Source organism: Festucalex cinctus, chromosome 18, assembly GCF_051991245.1.
Source record: "Festucalex cinctus isolate MCC-2025b chromosome 18, RoL_Fcin_1.0, whole genome shotgun sequence".
Lineage (NCBI taxonomy): Eukaryota > Metazoa > Chordata > Actinopteri > Syngnathiformes > Syngnathidae > Festucalex > Festucalex cinctus.
Window position 1 is genome coordinate 1,949,756 of NC_135428.1, and position 20,520 is coordinate 1,970,275.

The 20,520-nt window shown below is 38.5% G+C and overlaps 2 protein-coding genes and 1 long non-coding RNA gene across 3 annotated transcripts in view; 2 read left to right on the forward strand and 1 right to left on the reverse strand.

Moving 5' to 3' along the window:
* Positions 1 to 383: 383 nt before the first annotated feature.
* Positions 384 to 14,114, forward strand: ripk4 (receptor-interacting serine-threonine kinase 4). The gene is made up of 8 exons (XM_077505167.1): positions 384 to 1,045; positions 6,532 to 6,823; positions 8,464 to 8,612; positions 8,698 to 8,747; positions 9,652 to 9,810; positions 9,977 to 10,086; positions 11,305 to 11,548; positions 12,454 to 14,114. The coding sequence occupies exons 1-8, from the start codon at positions 864 to 866 to the stop codon at positions 13,644 to 13,646; spliced, it is 2,379 nt and encodes a 792-aa protein (XP_077361293.1). The 5' UTR covers positions 384 to 863; the 3' UTR covers positions 13,647 to 14,114.
* Positions 14,115 to 14,357: 243 nt separating this feature from the next.
* Positions 14,358 to 20,520, forward strand: part of c18h21orf91 (chromosome 18 C21orf91 homolog) — a 180,989-nt gene continuing 174,826 nt past the window's right edge. Inside the window, exons 1-2 of the mRNA XM_077505169.1 lie at positions 14,358 to 14,594; positions 15,583 to 15,801. The gene's annotated coding sequence lies outside the window, so the exon portion shown is untranslated. The remainder of the gene's footprint in view (positions 14,595 to 15,582; positions 15,802 to 20,520) is intronic.
* On the reverse strand, positions 15,456 to 16,986 carry LOC144006365 (uncharacterized). Its single transcript, XR_013279784.1, has 2 exons — positions 16,879 to 16,986; positions 15,456 to 15,962 (listed from the first exon to the last, which is right to left on the reverse strand). It is a non-coding gene; the product is annotated as an uncharacterized LOC144006365 (long non-coding RNA).

Sequence of the window (20,520 nt, forward strand, 5' to 3'; positions counted from 1 at the left end):
AATAGTTAACATTCAGAGGAAGAAAAATAAATAAAAATAGGTTACAAAATTTACTAAAAAAGAACATACAATAACAATATTAAAACATTATTCCAAAAACTTCAAAACATTTAACATAAGAAAGTTTAAAATAATACTTAAAATAACAATTAAAAGAAAAAAAACCTAAAATTATTGCGTTCAATGATGTATCATGTTTTTACGAACGAGCACTATCGCGAAGGCATAAATGTATTTTGTTCCAGTCAGGTAGCCGTAGTTGGCGATCCAAGATGGCGGGGTCTTCTGCGTATGCGCGTCACCGATCGCGCAGGGTCACCGTTAGCGTGTTGACACCTGTGAAATATTTGAAGGTTTATGGATAAGAAAAATGCCCCTACTTTTGAAGTTTTTTTTTTTTTTTATGACTTTGATTTAATTTAAAAGATTTATTGGATCATTTTCTTCGGACATTTTGTAACAATGCCCCTTGTCCTTTATTTGTTCGATTTATGTATGTTTTGTTTTTTGGTTTTTTTTCTGTATATTTCTTGAAGTGTTCCGTAATCGACTTGTGTGTAACATTTTGTGTTGCTTAATTTGTTTGTATTGTATTTGATGTTGATTCTGTCGAGAAAAAAAAAATAATTGAGATATTTGCGCACTGGCGCTGCCAAAACAGGAAATGATGTCACAGCGTGAAGGCCAACCTCCTTTACACCTGAAGAGAGGGAGGGGCCAGGCTGGGTTAGACCAGAAGAAAAACAAAGGAAGTGCTCACAAGTCGATCAGTTGGTGTTGATCGTTCGTCTCGTACGCTTGTTGCGGTGGAGGGGGGGGAGAAAAGAGGAGCCGATCCTTCCAGTTGGTTTGCCAGCACGGAAATGGACGTTCCCGACTCACCGCATGGAGATATGGGACTGCTTCGGACCTTTGATTCGTCCGAGTTCTGCAGCTGGGAGAAAATTGGCTCAGGTGGATTTGGACAAGTCTACAAAGTCCGGCATGTTCAGTGGAAAACATGGCTGGCTATCAAGTGCCCTCCTTGCCTTCATGTGGATGACAAGTAAGTCCCGAAAACACTGGAGTTATGTTGGAACAAGTTTTGGGAGAAAATGGTCCAGTTGTGATATTTTTATCCCCACCCTCAATAATATGAATGATATTTAATGTTGTGTTTTTTAAGGTCCTGTTCTCATGACTTTTTAAGCAAACACAAACACACCAGTTAGCAGCAACAACTTCACAAAATGCTACGAAACAAAGTAAACATAACAAACATAATGTACGTAAACAAAAGTCACCAAGTGATGAGTCAGATAACGCAAACAAATCTGTCACTTCAACTTTTCATGTTTCATATGTAAACATATGGACTGCACTTCTTAAGCACGGAACGTTGTATGAATAAATAAATAAAATGCAATAAACGCGAACAGTATATGAAAACAAAATGTAATCTTTAAGATTTGAAAATGTCATTATATTTTGATCTAATATTGATTCAAATGTAATTGTTTCTATGTTAGAAAACAAATTCTCACTTTCACATCAATGGTTTTGCCTTAGCTGGCAATGTCATGGCTATTTTTAGCAATGCAAATTAGGGCAATGCAATTAATTGAAATTGAATTACAATTTCAGTTATAGCACTCCACAATTACTAAATCGGCATAATCATAAAAACAAATAAAAGTTTGTTAATACAAATTTTGAGTTGTTTATGTTGATATATATATATATATATATATATATATATATATATATATATACACACACACACCTTTTTTTGTTTTTCTTTTAAAATGACAAATTGAATAAATTGTTGTTTGGTTCAAAAGGAACTTGTATAATTTACAGTGTTTCAAAAAAAAAAAAAGTGTCTATCTTAATATTTTTTTATTTTATTTTATTACATTTTTAAACATTTTCTTGTTTTGTACCAAAAAACAAACAATCGTGATTTCAATGATTACTAAATTAATCGTGATGAATATTTTCTTCATAATTGAGCAGCCCTTAATGCAAATTGTGACTTTGTCAGTACGTTTACATTTTTCGTATATTGCTCTGTTACATTGTTAATACTTGAAAGTTCTCCACCCTTGATCCCAGTAGCGAGACCAACACATTCAAGAAATGCACCCCCCCCCCCCCCCCTTAATTGAATTAACAATGATATAATTAGCCACCAATCCAAGGGCGGGCTTCTTTTTAAATGAATAAAAAATGCAAAGATGCACTCACCTTTAAGGTCCCCTCCCAAATTTACTCAACAATGTAGATAGCCTATGTTAACGTTATAGTAACGGGCATATGAATTGATTGTAAAATATCATTTCAACGGTGTTGAATTTAACATATTACCGCGACCAGAGTGGCTAAAGAAAAACGTCATAATGTGAACTACAATCCGAATGGGGAATCTTTGACCCCGTTGAAAAGCAACCAACGCTCATCCATAGTGTTATAATAAGCAAAATCCAATTTTGAGATCTGCAGATATAAATATAACGCAGCATGATCTACGCCGGAAGTTCACATACATCAACGCTTTAGGATCCAAAGTTTACGCGTCTTCTTGCCAAAAACAGTCGCGCAAATGCATCGCGATCCAAGTGACGATGCAGACGGCAGCATCAAAGTTCAATCTGTCACCGGCTCGCAGATGACTAAAAAAGGAAGTGACAATTTCGAGGAATGACACTCGTCCCCCCCCCACCCCGCAAACTTGTGGCGCAACTCGAAGCCCGCGTTGAACCCGAAGCCGAGATGAGACGTTATCAGCCGTGAACATCTCCAAAGTGCATATTGGAGTCGAGCTCCAAAAGGCAACCTTTTGTGTTTTGTGAGTTGCCGGCTGCCGCTGTGTGGCACAGACCAATAATAGAAGCTGTTGGACCAGTCGTACCGGGCCCGCCTCTTAAAGTGTGGGGACATTGTTTGCATTCTCGTTTACTGCAATGTCTGCACAAAAAGACTGACTTAAGGTACATAAAGTAAAAAATAAAAAAAAAAAAAAACATATATTGTGATTTTTTTTTTTCTTCTTCTTAATTTCAGATTAGTTTGTCATCCAACATTATACAATCAAAAATGTCCTGCTTGTGACTTTTACCCTAGAGCAGGGATGTCAAACATAAGGCCCGAGGGCCGGATCTGGCCCGCAAAAGGGTTTAATCCGGCCCGGCGAGATGATTTTGTGAAGTTAGAAAAAAATATATATATATATTGTAATGTCGGACTAATTAATCAGTCGGCCACATTCAAAATATATAAAATTTGTAACTTCACAAGCAGTCCTCAGATGAGCAATGCAACTTGTACGGGGGAATCGTCCTGGATGTCGTTATTTTACACACAACTTAAAGTTATGGTTTGTTTAATTATTATTATTATTATTATTATTATTATTGTTATTATATATATATTTTTTTTTATCATAGCCCGACAAATGTGTTAAATACGACAAAAAAACAAAAAACAGGTGAGCTTCGATTGGCTGTCGCCTGAGCAACTGTGATGTCATCTTCAGTCGACAGCAAGTAGATAAATGACCGCCCCCTCATATGGACAAAAATAGCTGGATTTTACTTCCATAACTCATATATCATATTAATGTCAAGAAATGTTTAAGATTGACTTCCACTTTAAAATTTGTATTTCAGTCATAAAGTTTTGTGATGAATGTCTGCTGTAGACACTTAAGTTCGAGGGATGTAACGATACGCAAACATCACGACACGATATGAAGGTCACGATACGATAATTATCACGATATCGTGGGGGCGTTGGCGATATTTAAAAAAGATCACACAATATTGTAAAAAAAAGAGAGATCATACTAAAAAAAAAAAGCACAATATTGTGCTTTTGTAAATAACAGCAATGCATATAAACCACCTACAATCTCTAATAACAATATTGAGGCACTTGCTTGCTAATGCAAGCAAACATTGATCGCTTCACAAGCTAGATTTGAAACATAGAAGGCCAAAACATCCCTAATGAAAATTATATTGCACTAATAAACTAGCCACAAGAGGGTGCCAGCACTGCACAAATGGAAATCAACCTGACTTTTTTTTTTTTTTTTTTTTAACAAATGTGTTCCTTTTAAAATATTGTGAACATGACAACGACAATATTGTGGCAGTTTTAATATCACGATATTGCCCTTATCGTGACATCCCTATTAAGTTCACAAGTGAAAGCAAACAGGGCAAGTTGTGTAAAAATTACAGTAGACTATGATTAGTAACACTGTTGTTGTCATTATTGCTGCTAAAAAAAAAGAAAGCACACGAGACAACAATGAAGTGCTGTAATTTCCCTGGCATGTACGTACGTTTTTCTCATGACACTAGGTAGGCATCATCACAAAATGCCAGTCATGCTCGCGTTGCTGTTTCATTGGCAACTCGGCGCCCTTGAAAGGAAGGACGAGCGACAGCTGACACGCATCGAAGGAATTACTTATGCAAAACAATCACATGTTTTATAAACAAAAAAAAAAGTGTTTCGCTACCTGAACTCATTAATTGAGCGTGAAATTCTTACCTATAGGACACGTTGCATTGAACGAAAGCTTCTTGCCTTTTATAAAACACAAAATTCCTACTCAGCCACTTCGGCCTTTTCCCACACATTCCAAAAACTCCAGAATGTATTTGATCTAAGCCCCATTAAGAGGTTGTATCTTTTAAAAGGTGCTTTTGCTTGAAGATATGTACTCCTGAGTGCATGATTGACCCCGCACGGTTGTATTCCAGTGATGTCAACGGTGGGCCGGTGGGCTGATAACGGCAGCTGGGCAAAGGTTGAGCAATGCAAAACAAGCGCGCTCACTCACCTGAAGCATTCCAGGCCCATCTGGAATGTCCTCGAGGCCTTAGCAGAGCCACTGGACGGTGAAAAAGCGTAATTATTCGTCATACGTAAACGTTTTGGTCTTATGGGTTAGGCTGACCTGAAATAAAGGCACATAGAGCGTGAATTTTTGTTTATCAAATATAAGTTAAGCAGCTAAAATCCAACAGTCTTTATCAATATCTGATTTGCTGTCGAGTGAAAATGACATCACAGTTGCTCAGGTCTCAACAACCAATCACAGCTCAGTTTCAGAAAATAGGGTGAGCTGTGATTGGTTGCTGCCCCTGAGCCCTAAGCAATCGTGATGTCATCCTCGGTCGACAGCAAGTGGCAAAATGGCCGCCAATGGAATGGATAAAAACGGCTGGATTTTGCGTCATAGTTTTTATTCCACAAAAATAAAATGAATCAGAACGTCATATTTAGACGAGTGAGGTCACTTATAGCATATTATTGTCAAGAAATGTTTAAGGTTGACCTCCCCTTTAGGTTACCAATACCTTTTTTTTTTTTTTTTTTGGAATATTATTGAAATTAATAATGTTTTTATTTATTTATTTTTAATATATATATATATAAATGAATGAACATTGAAAAATGTAACAATTCTGTACACTGTTACATTGAAGCCACCCATTTTTAGCCATCTCAGGAGGCGGCCATTTTGCCACTTGATGGTGACTGAAAAATGACATCACAGTTGCTCGGGCAACGACCAATCACGGCTCAGCTGTTTTTCTGAGTTGAGTTGCGACATTCACGAGCTGAGCCGTGATTGGTCATTTACCTGATTCCCGAGCACGACACTGCGTTGATGATTTGATATTAACTGTTAAAGCCTTATCCACATGTTAATTCTAGAACCATTAAAAAAAAAAAAGTCAACAAGGTCATGGTTCCAAGGCTAATGGTAGTAAACATTAACCATGACTGTCGGTGCATGCATGAGCCTCCAAATGATTTGATGATTTCTAATATGTGACTAAAAGAGATGGACTTTGAGAGTGGATTATTATTATTTTTTTATAGATAAAGTATTCTTTAATTAACATTCATGATCAAAAAATTAAATATTCAAAATATGTCAGAGTCCAAATTTTTAAGTTGTCAGAAAGAGACGAAAGGTAGACAAAAGTTAAAAAAAATAAAAATCCAAAAAGGAAGCGAGAATTGAATTTAAAAAAAAAAAAAAAGGCAAAAAAAAAGTAATTATAAAATGTCCAAAAACAAAAGATGAAATCCTGAAAATTACCATAAAATGTCCACAATATTGCAAAAAATGTTGGCAATTGTTGGCACAAAAGGCAGAAATTTTTTTCAAAAAGTAGTCCTAAATTATCCACAAAAGGAAGAAGAGAGACAGAAAATTAACATAATGTACATAAAATTGCCAAGAATGTCAGAATTTTTATCGGTACATTAAACTTAACACACTGTTTCGTTTGTGTCTCAAGACAGATTTTTTTATTTTAATTTTTTTGTTATTTATTTGGCCTAAAATGGCTCTTTTTGACCGCACAGGTTGTTGATCCCCGGTTTAGGCTTGTGAATATATTTAAATTCTACTTCTTTCATACATTTTGGAATAAAACATAAGAAACAATAAAACATCAGTGAAACATTTCTTTATTTGTAGTCACTCAAGTCAAGTTTTTTTTTTTTTTTTACCCCCCCGCTCAGGGAGCGATCAGAGCTGCTGGAGGAGGCCAAGAAAATGGAAGCAGCCAAGTTCCGATACATCCTGCCTGTGTACGGGATCTGCGAGGACCCCCAGGGTCTGGTCATGGAGTACATGGAGACGGGCTCCCTGGAGACCCTCCTCGCGACCGAGCCGTTGCCCTGGGAGCTCCGCTTCCGCATCATCTACGAGACTGCTGTGGGGATGAACTTCTTGCACTGCATGAACCCGCCCCTGCTCCACTTGGACCTGAAGCCCGCCAACATCCTGCTGGACGCCCACTACCACGTCAAAGTATGTTTCCGTGTTGTTGTTTTTTTCCAATTTCACCAATGGGAAAATAGTCGTCAACAAACAACAACAACAACGCTTATCAGAGCACAGACCTCCATTAAAAAAAACTTGAGTTGAGTTGAAACAAAGTTCTACTGAGCACACGGTTGTTGTCCACATATTATTGGACATAATAATCTGGCGACGAAGTTCACATCATTACAACACATGACTCTATTTAGGCTAGCAGCGACCGAGTTAGCCGCAGCTAGCGGCATGGCGCTAACACCAATTCATGCCCCTTTATCCAGTGAAGCACCTGCGGGCGCATTCGCTTTGTGTATCATTACAGCATCCTGTTTCTTTTGGTGCTAAAAGCAGAGGTGGCAGATTTTCTAGCCAGCGAGAATGCTAGCTAGCTAGCACCTGGGGCTAAAGCCAAACTGTGGCAGGGTTTTTACTTTCTGGAAATGTACTTTTGGGCCATTTTTTTGGCAGCTGAAATTTTTCAATGACTTAGAAATTACCACACGTAATGCTGTTGTAAGTATAATGTATTTTGTGGTATCAAATGTTAATGCATCTAGTCATTTTTTGTTTTGTTTTAATTGGAATCAATAAAAATAGCATTTAAACCCCTTTCAATGTCAGCAATGTACAGGGTGTTTCAAAATGCTTTGAGCGCATTTCGTAGGCCAATAATTTTGACAATTGTCGTTGGAATGACCTCAAATTTGCACAGCTTGTGTAGAAACGTTTCAAGTTTTTGTGCGTAACATTTTGCATTTCTACCTTTTCAGGTTAAGAAATGCCGTTCACTTCAAAAGAAAAAAAGCATTTTGCATGTTAGAGAATGCTCGTTCTCAGTCACCGAAGACTTCACAAATTTTCTTTTCTTTGTAAATTTAACCAATAAAACTTGTGACCTTCAACATAAAGTGTATTTAGTTTCATTAAGATCCATCAAGTAATTTTTCAGAGATATGGGCATTTAGAATGGGGGTCAACCATTTTGGAACACCCTGTATTAGTATACTGTACATTCTCACTTTAATGGTAAAGAAAGAAAACTGCAAAAGATACTTTTGCTGGGACAGATGTTAGTACAGGAAGGAAAGGGAAGGTGAAAATAAATCTATAAATAAATCAATCAAATGAACTGCCTGTTGTAGTATCAAATGGATGATGAAAGAAAGTTATTTTGGTCAACAAAAGTACCCAGTAATTTGAGCCTGCCTTCAATCTGAACCCAAAAAGCCACAATTGTATTGTTGCTAAACCAGGATTCCAGCAGTGCACTGCTTTGTCCTTCCTGTTCACCTCTTTGACAATGATGGCCTTCACTTATCTTTTAACTGTGAGCAGATCAACTGAAATGAATGCAGTAGGTGGGAACCATCAATTTAACTGTAATCGCTGCGTGTAAACTCCTCTTCCAGGCTTGTCCCTACAGGATTCTTTTAGTTCCTGTCTAAAGCTCCCCGTGACTGTATCTGTGTGTATATGTGTGTTTGTGACTGAGCGTGGGAGTCCTCCTGCCGCATGCCGGGACTTGCTGCCACGCTCCGCGTGGAAACTTGAAGTCACATGGACCCTACGAGATGGAGATGAGTCGTCACGAGTCAGGGTCTTGCTGACGTCGTCTCTCTCTGTGCCTCAAGATTTCAGATTTTGGCCTGGCTCGCTGGAACGGCCTGTCGCGGGCCGACGACATCAGTCGGGACGGCTTCTGCGGCACCATCGCCTACCTGCCGCCTGAAAGCATTATTGAGAAAGACCGAGTGTCGGACACCAAACATGACATATACAGGTTGGGATTTTGACGCCCCAAATATCGATATAACCAAATGTAGAATTCCGTTAGCAACAATGTAACAAGTCATGTGTGTTTACAGTTTTTCCATTGTCATCTGGGGCATCCTCACTCAGAAGAAACCATATCAAGGTAAGATCGATGTCAGATTGGAATAATACAAAAAAAATGTGTTCTTATAGAGCAAATTCAATTTGCAGAAAATTTGTAAAGTTAAGAATACAGTCATAATGTTAAGGATAATACAATTCCAATCTTATAATATAATATAATATTATATAATGTAATAAATGTTTGGTATTTTATGTATTATTATTATTATTATTATTATTATTATTATTAATTCAATCTCTGGTGTAATAACCTAATTTATTGATTGATTGAATTATTTTTTATTTTATTATCTTTTCTTATTGCTGCTGGAAATGTAAATTTCCCAGAGGGAGCCATCATAAAGGGATCAATAAACTCTGTCTAATATAATATAATATAATATATAATATAATATAATATAATATAATATATCATATCATATCATATCGTATCATATCATATCATATCATATATCATATATAATATAATGGTTGTTATTTTATTTTTATTATTATTATGAATTCAATCTCTGGTGTAATAACCTTACTGATTGATTTATTGAATTATTATTTTTTATTTTATTATCTGTTCTTATTGCTCCTGGAAATGTAAATTTCCCAGAGGAAAGTCAAGTCTAACATAACATAACATAACATAACATAACATAATAAAGACGGTTGTTTACATGGCCAGGTTAGTGCCCTAATGAAAAAGTGCATAAGCCCATTAAAAAAAAAATGAACTAAAAAAACTAAAAGCAGCACAGTAACCCGATTGACTGCACAACTGCCTCACAATTCAAATCTCGACTCCTGCTGTGAGGAGTAACCGATGGAATAATCGATAGGATAATCAACTCTAAAAAGATTTGCTTGTGACAGCCCTAATTACTAAAAAAAAAAAAAAAGTAAGATTAACTTTGTTTGTTTTTTTTTTCCCCAAGGGGAGAACAACATCTTGCAGATCATGGTGAAGGTGGTGAAAGGGGTGCGTCCGGATGTCGGGGCAGTGCCGCGCAATCGCCCCACCGCCTGTACCGGCTTCCTGAATCTCATGACGCGTTGCTGGGCAACCAGTCCCGAGGCCAGACCCAGCTTCCAGGGTAAGTTGTTATTCGCGTCGGTTCCTCATTTTTCGGATACTCCTCAACGTCTTCTTGGAGAGTGCAAGCAACTCGCATGTTTTAGCTTACAGTAAATGTAGCTAAGCATAACAAAATTATGTTGCGCTATTCTGAAACGTTGACTCGCGATTCGTGATTCTTCTAGACATCACATCCGAAGCGGAAGCTCTGTGCTGTAAACCTCAAGAGGAGCCCAAGACTCCCACCTTGCCGGAGTCGGAGCCGACTTCCTGTGATGGGCTGTCGCTTCACCAGGTAGGCCGTTTCGAACGAGTCCTCAGGGAACATTGATAGTCCGTCATTAATCACATTCATCACAAAAAGAGTCTCAAATGGCTTCACGTTTACAAATTACAAGTTACAAATATGAACAACATCACCTGTTCGGACCACAAGAGGCGACTCTCCCTTTCATTTTGTTCACCAGTCAACCCTCGACTTATGTCTTGAATTTGAAAACAACAACCAAAAAATAAAAAATAAAATCTTTTGAATTTTCAATAAAGAAAGACTTCGGTTGAATGGCGGGCTTATTAAGTTTTATTATTAAATTTGACTCGAAACAGAGCTTATTTGTTCCCACTCAAAATAGAGTCAAATTTACACTTGGAAGAGAGTAAAATATTCAGTCAATTTTACTCAAAGTATTGTTAGTGTATACCAGAAAATTTGCCTATCACATGAAAAAAAAAAAAAACTATTAACGATTTTTCAAACAGAAATTCTAAGTACATTTTACAAGGACAGATTTTTGCTAAATTTTACTTTATTTAAAATAAATAAATAAATGAATAAATAAAACCACTCAAGGGTTGATAAAGATGATGAAAATAATAATAATAATAATACACTTAATTTCTAATGCACTTTACATGTCAAAGAAATCTCAAAATGTTACAGATGAGGTTTAAAACAATTTAGAGAAAATAAAATTAAAACCATAAAATTAAAATCTAACACAGTATCAAAAAATGTTTTTTTTGTTTTTTTTTAAGGGATCCTTCACTTATTTATTATAGCAATAAAAAAAGTTAATATTTTGTCTATAATTAATTTGATACTTGCATTATTTTTCATGTTCAGAATGAAAAAATAAAGTACAGAAGAAGAGTTATTTTCCTATATTGCCTACCCTTTGTTTTATTCTTGGGCATGTTTATCTGATCCAGGCGCTGTTATTACATGGTGAGCTATTTTCTGAGTAAATGTTTGATGAAAACAACAGTGACATGGCCAAAGAAGAATGTTGACTGATGGGATTGCTCAGCCTGTCTGCTGGGTCACATCCTCACGGTTGAATAAACAATAAATGCAATAAGCAACAGACGTGGCCGCTATGACTGAATATTTATTCATGTCTGTTTTGGTTCAAGATTTTGAATTTCAATGCAAGTCCTGTTGGAACATTCTGATCATGCCTGAAGCTTTTTTTTTTTAAAACATTTTTTTATCTGACCTATTTTCTCTCCACAGGTTAAAACCAGTAAGCAAGCAGTGCGTCCGGTCTCGGCCCTGCTGCCTGAAAAAGACTACACTTTGTCCGAGCTGTTGACCCAAGTGGATTCGGGGATCTCGAGGAGCTTTGATCGCCTGAAGGAAGAAAGCTGCCACAGCAAAGAGAACACTTGCAAGAGGCTGTCTGGCATGTCTTCTGCGGATTCAGCCTTCTCTTCGCAAGACTCCATAACGCTCTCGTTTGAGAAGGAGAGCACCATTGGTGAGAGTTGACTAGGGAATAGCGGCGACTAGTGTGGTCATGGTTGTTAACTCGTTCAAACCCAAAAACGTATAAATACGTTTTTTTAATACTTTGTCCTTCACTCCCAAAGATTTTTTGATTTTTTTTTTTATACCAGAGCATACAGGCTTTGATACAGATTCCGACATGAAGAGGTAGCTTAAAACAATGGTAGTTATTACAAAAAAACGGCCAGCAGTTGGCACCAGAGTATAAGAGATCAGCCAGGGCCATGTTGCAACAAGCTCTTTTTGCCAGTGTTTTCAACAGGTTTTCCAAAATTTCAACATAAATTAAATCAATTTTTAAAAAATTATTATTAATATTATTATTTTTTTATAAATTAAAAAAGTGTTGGCACTTCCCAGTGTTTGCAGTGAATAAATAAATAGTTTTCTAATGTTTTATACTGTAAATAAAGTTTTCCAAAATTTCAACATAATTTCTAAATTTATTATTATTATTTTTATTATTATTATTATTATTATTATTTAAAACGTGTTGGGACTTCTAAGTGTTTGCAGTAAATAAATAAATAAATAAATAGTTCTCTACGGTAAATAAAGTTTTCCAAAATTTCAACAATTTCTGATTTTTTTTATTTATTTTTTATTAATTATTTTTTATCTAATGATTCTAATGATGAGCTAATCAGCAAGCTTTGCGGAAGCCTCATAACGATCCTGATCATGAATCGTGTGTGTTAGTGGAGAGAAACATGGAAAACAGGCTGGATCAGGGCTCTTGAGGACCGAATTTGGTCTAGAACACAATATTCTGTGGGTCTTGCAAAATCAGTCAAAATCCAGTTAAGGGGACTGCTTTGGTGAAAATGGCTGGGAGTGAATGAGTTAATATGGCTTCTTCTTCTTCCTACTACGTAGATTCTGCTGAGGTCTACAAAAGGAAGTTATGTGACGCCATCAGAACAAAGGACATCGCAAAGTTGATGAAGATCCTTCAGCCGCAGGATGTCGACCTTCCCCTCGACGGAGGAGGCAGCCTCCTCCATCACGCCGTCACCTTGGACAACGAGGAAGCCATCAAGTTCCTGCTGCTCAACAACGCCAATCCCAACCTGGCCAACGCCCGCGGCTCCACCCCGCTCCACGTGGCCACCGAGAAGCACCTGAAGCCCCTGGCGGAACTCCTGCTGGGCCGGCGGAGCACCAACGTGAACGCCAAGGACGAGGACCAGTACACGGCCTTGCACTGGGCGGCCCAGAACGGCGACGAGGCCATGGCGCGCCTGCTGCTCGACCGGGGGGCGGCCATCAACGAGACGGACGGCCAGGGGCGCACGCCCGCCCACGTGGCCTGCCAGCACGGCCAGGAGAACGTGGTGCGCGTGCTGCTGAGCCGCGGCGCCGACGTCCGCGTCAAGGGCAAGGACGACTGGACGGCGCTGCACTTGGCCGCCTGGCAGGGTCACCTGGGAATCGTCAAGCTGCTGGTCAAGCAGGCGGGCGCCGACGTCGACGGCCAGACGGCGGACGGCCGCACCGCGCTGCATTTAGCCTCCCAGCGGGGGCAGTACAGAGTGGCCCGCATCTTAATCGAACTCAAAGCAGACGTTCACATGAAAACGGCGGAGTTGAACGCGCCCTTGCACGTCGCGGCGGAAACCGGTCACACCAGCACGTCCCGCCTCCTGATCAAACACCACGCGGATATCCACGCTGAGAACAACCAAGGATTTACTCCTCTCCACTTGGCCTCCCAGCGAGGCCACCTAGCCACGGTCAAGATGTTAATCGAAGAAGGGGCGGATCCTCAAAGACTAACCGGATCTCAACGCGGCCCCTACCGCCCGGCGGCGGAAAACCGGCGCTGTGCGGTTCACTCTCCAGACGGGGGCGCTCTGTCGGATGAGCTCGGCCCGCTGCGCCCGCCGGACGGGGGCGGGCACTTGCCGGGGGACCCCCAGGACTTAATTAGCGACAACTTGGCACCGCCGGAGCCCGAGCAGCCAGCGGAGGCCAAGTCACTCCAGAGGAGAGTCGTCATTCTCAAACTGACGGAGCACAAAGACGATCCGCAGGCGAACGCTTCACAGTGCGCACCCGCTTTGTGCTAACGGGAGCAAAGACGCTGCTGAAACTGTACAAAATATATAAATATATATAAATATATATCCGGATGAATTGCTGATGCCCATCTGGCGCTTCACAGTTAGACGATCCGTGGAATAGAATATGCTAAACACCTGCTGTCTGCATTTTACCGTGCTTAGAACAGCTTCCATGTAAATGTTTATTTATGACATTTAGAATATTACTTTTGTACCCACTTTTTTTTTTTTTTTTTTTTTTTTACCGTATAAAAGCACATTTGGTATGATGAAATCTGATAATGGAACAGTTTTGTAGACCTTTTTGAAAATTTTGCACTGTACATACCTGTTAGTTGTGTATAGTTGGCACACAAAGCTTTGGTTATTGTTTTAGAGTCATTATGAATTTAAAAAAAAAGGTTTGACAATGTTCTGTGCCTGTTACATATCAGTGCTACATCAGGGATGCCATTAAAATAGCTTTAACCTTGATTTTGTAGCTTCTGTATTTTTTATGTATGCTATTCATGGACAATTCCGGCCATTTCTGATATTACTCGCAATGCAGCGCGCCTTGATGGAAAAAAAATTGCCATATTGCTTTGTTGTTTTTGCCTGTGACTAACGTACAAAAATATCAGAAAGTCATGCCAAAAAGTTGTGCAGATGTTGGAAACTAAATTACCATTTCATCGTAGTGAATTCCATTGAATCGTAGTGTGGATGGTTGTTCGTCTCTGTGTGCCCTGCGATTGGCTGGCAACCAGTCCAGGGTGTCCCCCGCCTACTACTCAAAGCCAGCTGAGAGGAAAATCGGTCAAGAAAATGGATGAATCTGGATGGATGAATGTTTAAATCGTGAACGTCGGAGAAAATGTGTCAAAGCGGTGAAAGAGGGGAACCGGACATTTCCAAATGGAGGCTAAGCTAACCAAAACAACAGTGATTTGTTTGTGAGCACTTCATAAAGTGGTAAGAATCGTTTTTGAGTGTGATAAAAATGTTTGACTGTATTTTGTTTGATATATTTTAGGCATTAACCAGCTTGCATGATTATCTATGTAAATGTAGTGGAGACCCCTCCGCTCTCCTCTCGAGTTTTTCTTCGCAACAGGAATGCACATGTAAGGGTTAAGTTACGAAAGAACGATAGGTGATACATCACTAAATGTCCCCATCGCTGAAATTGTTAGCACAATGTCCTCTTTGTATAGAATATTAAAAGTGTATAGACTGGCAGGCCAGGCTAACTCAAACCGAGATCCGTGCTAGCTAGCATGTCAAATGCTAATCTTTTGACGTTTTAGCTCACATGTAGCATATCACCGCTGCTATGTGAAAAACACTTATGTCCGTTTTTTGTCCCTCTCCATTTTTTTTATTTTTAAATTTTTAGGTTTTTTGGGATGTCTGCATTAAGTTTCATCCCTAAAACATTACAAATAAAATATTGCTCCTGTGCGAACGACACTTATGTCCATTTTGTTTTTTCATTCATGTTTTTCACATAGCAGCGACGATATTTAAATTTTCTGTGGAACAGTTTTTACATTATTAGTATTAGTGTTGTTCTGATCCAAAGTCCAATGCTTTTCAATGAGAGCGTCCCTTTACCGAGTAGGACCGCCATTTTGAAGTGTGACATAAACCTGGAATTGTCCATGTAGAGCTTCTGAAAAAAGGCCCACTGTTATCTTGTTGTTGTTGTTGTTGTTTATATATATATATATATATATATATATATATATATATATATATATATATATATATATATATATATATATGAAGCAAAGAGACCAGATGTTGTGTACATCTGTGCTTTTAAAAAAAAAAAAACTTATTGTTCCATCCGCCATCAACTGGTAAGTAGGCCTATTCAGAAAAACAAAACAAACACAAAACCTTTATTTATGATTCATGAGCAAGCCAAAGTATCTTGTTTCACTTGTCTCCGATTTAGTTCTCCCAACTGCTCCCAGCGCCCGCATGTGTGAAACAATAATCGCGCTTGACATGCGGCCGAGCTGGCGTGTCTGCATCTGCACTTCTCATCTGAGCGAAATCACGGCGTTGTCTCCACTCCAGACCCCACAGATCATTGCTCAGGTTGGCAAGCGCCATGGGAACTGGCCCCGAGGAGGATCACATGATGCGCGCACGCGCGCGATTAAAGAAACGAGTGAGTGAGATTGCTGACGTTTACCTGCGATTGCACTGTTGATTAAAACGTGTCATCAGGAAAAAACCCCGTCTCATCCCAGACGCCCTGGAGACTTGGCATGCTGCAGGGTGGTGCTGAGGGTAATTGTCTTGTCTTTAGAGCTCGGGTTTGCAGAGATGCTGAAGATGAGTGAAATGCGTATAATTTGAAGCCACTGCTAACCGGGTGAAAATTTGACAATTTATCAGACCTATAACTCCAGTTATGTGGCATTATTATAAACTCATTCACTCGCTGCCATTTTCACAGAAGCAGTCCCGTTCGCTCCCGGCTGTTTTACTGGATTTTGACTGATTTTGCAAGGCCCACAGAATATTGTGTTCTATTGCTATAAGCTATAAGCATGGAACCTATCAAAAGAAATATTAAAGTCTCTTCTTTCATTAGGAAAAAAAAGTATGTTTCTATCTGTTTCCGTTTTGCAGCAATTAGCATTAGAAGAGAGGTAAGTTTCATCAGTTTTCACAAATCTATTCAAAATTGTAAGTTTTTTTTCCGACATGGCCCTGGTTGATCTCCTTTGCTCTGGTTGATCTCCTTTGCTCTGCTGCCACTTGCTGGCCGTTTGTGTAATAACTACCATTTCTGCAACCGTTCTTTGCAGTTGAGAGGCTGCATCAAAGCCTTTTGTATGCTCAAGCATAAAAAAACAACAACCCATAAATACGTCTTTGGGACACTTAGAACATTACCAAAAAAACGTATTTATACGTTATTGGGAGCAAATGCGTTAATGTTGCCCAATCTCAGATTCTGTCTTCTTTGAATATGCTGTTGTTTTTTATTGTCAACTCACAAAAAAACAGACACATTCACATTTTCTGATCATCATTAGATTTACTATTGTAAGTAGGGCCCGACCAATTAATGAACCGGACAATATTTAGTAGCTTAGAAAAATAATAGCAATTGGCCAGAGTTTTGCTGATTTAGCGCCAATCTAATCGCATTTTCTCACGTAACAGTAATTGCTGTTCAGTAGGTATGGAAGTATAACAGACATGTATGGCTAACTGAATACTTGAGAAGTATTACCTCTTAAAAACATCAATAGTCTCCGCAGCCCTGATACCCCCTGGCAGGCTATTCCACAGGTGAGGACCATAGTGGCTAAAGGTAGCTTCAACCGTGTGTCTTGGTCCTTGGCTCACCGCCGCAGCCGCTTTGCCGCTGGGTCAATGTCGTGTCGCGCTTCAATTAGCACAACAGCCGGAGGCGGGCGCAGGATGTTGTGGCCTGCCTGGCGAGCAGCTACTTGCTCACAAGCAGAAAGCCCCTAGTGAGACCAAATTGAAGTTAGAGCTGAAAACTGTATCACAATTAGTGTTTCATATCAATAATTATTGTTGTTGTTTTTTTTCTCCACAATATAATAGGGATATAACAATATCCAAACACAATACGATAATTATCACGATATTGTGGGGAGGTTGGTGATACAAAAAAAGGTCACAGTATTATAAAAAGAAAAATGAGCTCATAAAAAAACAACACAAAATTGTGTTTTTGTACATTACACCAATAAAAAATATAAAAGTATTATGAATATAATATATAAATATAATATATATTTTGAGGCACTAATACAAGCATTACAATATTTAATACATTTTTTATTAATAATACAATTAATAAATTAATAATTAAATCAAATAAGAAATTAATACATACAATAAAGTGAGTTTTACAATAATTTTTTTATGATTAATAAAATTAATAAATTAATAAATAATTCATTAAATTAAATAAGAAATGAATACATACAATAAATTGAGTTCCTCCACATATTGACTCTGTTCACAAGCATACCCTTCATTTGACCATTATCGTGGATTTGAAATACAGAAGGGCCAAAACATGCCTTGTGAAAATGAAACTGCGCGACAAAAACTAGCCACCAGAGGGTGCTAGAACTGGACAAATGGAAACCAAACGACTTTTTTTTTTTTTTTTTTAACAGATGGGCTGCTTTTAATATCGAGACATGACGATATATTGGTCATTTATTCGCATAAAGCAACGCAACACTTGACATTGTTAGCTAATGCTAATCTGTGCTAACATTACAGCTCTTTGGCTGTGACAGTCAGGCAGCTTAGTCTGGACCTTCGCTAGCTAGCTGTGAATTGCGGGAGGAGGAAAAATCCTATGGCTATGTTGGCGGCTGTTTTAACTTAATTAGCCAAATTGTGATGTAACAATTCAGAATGGCTTGCTGGCTCACAGACACATTTTCGGGACTAAATGATTTAGTTGGGTTTAGAATTTCACCCTCAATGGGGTGCGCAGACACTCTAGAAGCTCAACTATTTTTAGAAGAAACAAGTAAATCTTCCATAATGTCTCCCCTTTCTCTTCAAATGAAATACAATCTCTTATACAGTGTTAAAAAAATAAATAAATAAATAAAAGCCTTAAGCCAACGTTATCAAGCACGTGACTGGTTCGTTGGCGAATTCTGTGAGCCGTCTTCCTTCCTATCTTTTCGATTTTTACAAAACTTTATTCAGTTTCACATCATTTACAAAAAAAATTCAAAACACCAAGTACAAAAAGTTATTTACACATAAGGTACAAAAGCAATTAAAACAGGGTTATGCGAAACAGGGTTCCTATCTTTTCCCCTCCTCGACATTTATTTTAACCTCGCGGAACAAGCTAAACGAGATTCGAGAACTCGCCTCCTAAGACGCGAGGCGTGCGACAACATGTGCTCGCCTCCTCCAGGCGAACGCACGAACGTGGGCGCACTCACGCGGCTTTGACGGAATCGATGATTTATGGGCCCGTTTCCTTGTGCTTTCACAATGACAATAAAGTTGCGTTTTGGCAAACTAGGCAAAAGGTGAAGGTGTGATTTAAAATGACCTTACACATGACTTGGTAATCTGAGATAACCATTTTTTTTTTTTAAATGATACAATACCTATATAATGTTGTTAAACAATGGAGGATACTTCCGGGAGTTGTTTGAGATCAAATTCTGAGGATAAAGTCCACAATGGGGCGGGGAGAGACGCTATGATGTCACTAAAAGGTAAACAGTGCGCTCGTACTCGTACTGAGTCAACACGTGCACCTAATAGGCAACTCTGCCAACATAACAGGAGTGTAGTGTTTGAGTGGGTATAAAAATAAATAAATAAAATAATAATAAATCCACAAAAAACAAACATAACAGGAGTGTATTCAGCACTTTGACAGCTACAGCTACACATTGCAGGCCATAAGCTGGGGTGAGAATTGGACTGCACCATGGCTGCCCTTTGTCACACATTCTGTTTATCAAATACGTTGAATAATTATGCCACAAAACTATGTAAAAATGTGCAAACGTTTTAGTTAAAAAAACCCAAAACAAAATAAAGTAGGCCTACTTTAATCCAAATATTTACCTTTTATTTACTTTTAATTAGGGCCCGAGCAGCGACCGCTGCGAGGTCCCTATTGTTTTTGTAAAAATTATTATTATTAGGGCCCGAGCAGCGACCGCTGCGAGGTCCCTATTGTTTTTGTAAAAATTATTATTATTATTATTATTATTATTATTATTATTATTATTATTAGGGCCCGAGCAGCGACCGCTGCGAGGTCCCTATTGTTTTTGTAAAAATTATTATTATTATTATTATTATTATTATTATTATTATTATTATTATTATTCTTCTTCTTCTTTATTCTCCGCAAACGATCGCGATTTTGGGTACCTAAACATTCACGAAAACTCACCGAACTTTGCACACTCCTCAGGCCCGGCGAAAAATTTGATATTATTAAGTCGTCATAACAATGCGACTCGATAGCGCCCCCTAGCGTAGAAAAATAAAAACCAAGCCTGGCACGTTTGAGCTAGAGCAACAAAAATTGGCAGGCACGTGTAGCACCCCGAGACGCACAAAAAAGTCTATTTGGACCATGTAGCTAAAATGTACAGGAAGTGAGCTATGAATTTTTTAATGTCCAATTTTGGCCTATTTTGGCACATTCACTGTGGTCATGCTTTTTCCCCCTTTGCAAACATTTTTCATCCAATTGACTTCAAACTTGGCATTTATCATCTCAAGACCTGAGAGAAAAACTGGGCAAAACATCTTGCCTTTTTGAAATACTATATGACGGGGGCGGGGCATCAAATATTGCCTTTAAAATTTCATTTGTCCAGAAAGAGCAAATGCTTAATAACTCCCATGTTCAAGCTCCAAAAAATCTCAAACTTCTCAGGCAACGTAATCGTCATGGCCTGAAAACATCTATATGATAAAATTCAGTTATACATATAGCGCCACCTAGTGGTTACAATAAATGTCATACTTTACGTTTTTAGCTACTGTGCTGAGCTTGTTGAAGGGATCCATTTGAAAATTGGTCAGAAAAGCCTTAAGATGTTGATCATGCCCCACACCGAATATTGTAACTTTTCGCCAAAGGGCGTGGCCGCTACGGTGACGCAAAGTCTGAAGATTTTTCGTGAAAATAAAAGCTGCATTAACTTGACCGAGATGATCCTATCTTCTCAAAATTTCACACATTTGATGAGAGTCCAGCTCTAAAGACATCTACTAACTTACATTTCATCTAACTGATAGCGCCACCTAGTGGCAATTTTTTTTCTTACGAATTTTCTTCTACGTTTTTCTCCAAACACGTTAACTGGACCTACCTCATATTTGCTCAGAT

Coding starts and splice junctions, on each gene's coding strand:
- ripk4 (XM_077505167.1), top strand. CDS start 864: ATGGACGTTCCCGACTCACCGCATGGAGATATGGGACTGCTTCGGACC. Junction 1,046..6,531: donor TGCCTTCATGTGGATGACAA/GTAAGTCCCGAA, acceptor CCCCCCGCTCAG/GGAGCGATCAGAGCTGCTGG. Junction 6,824..8,463: donor ACGCCCACTACCACGTCAAA/GTATGTTTCCGT, acceptor CTGTGCCTCAAG/ATTTCAGATTTTGGCCTGGC.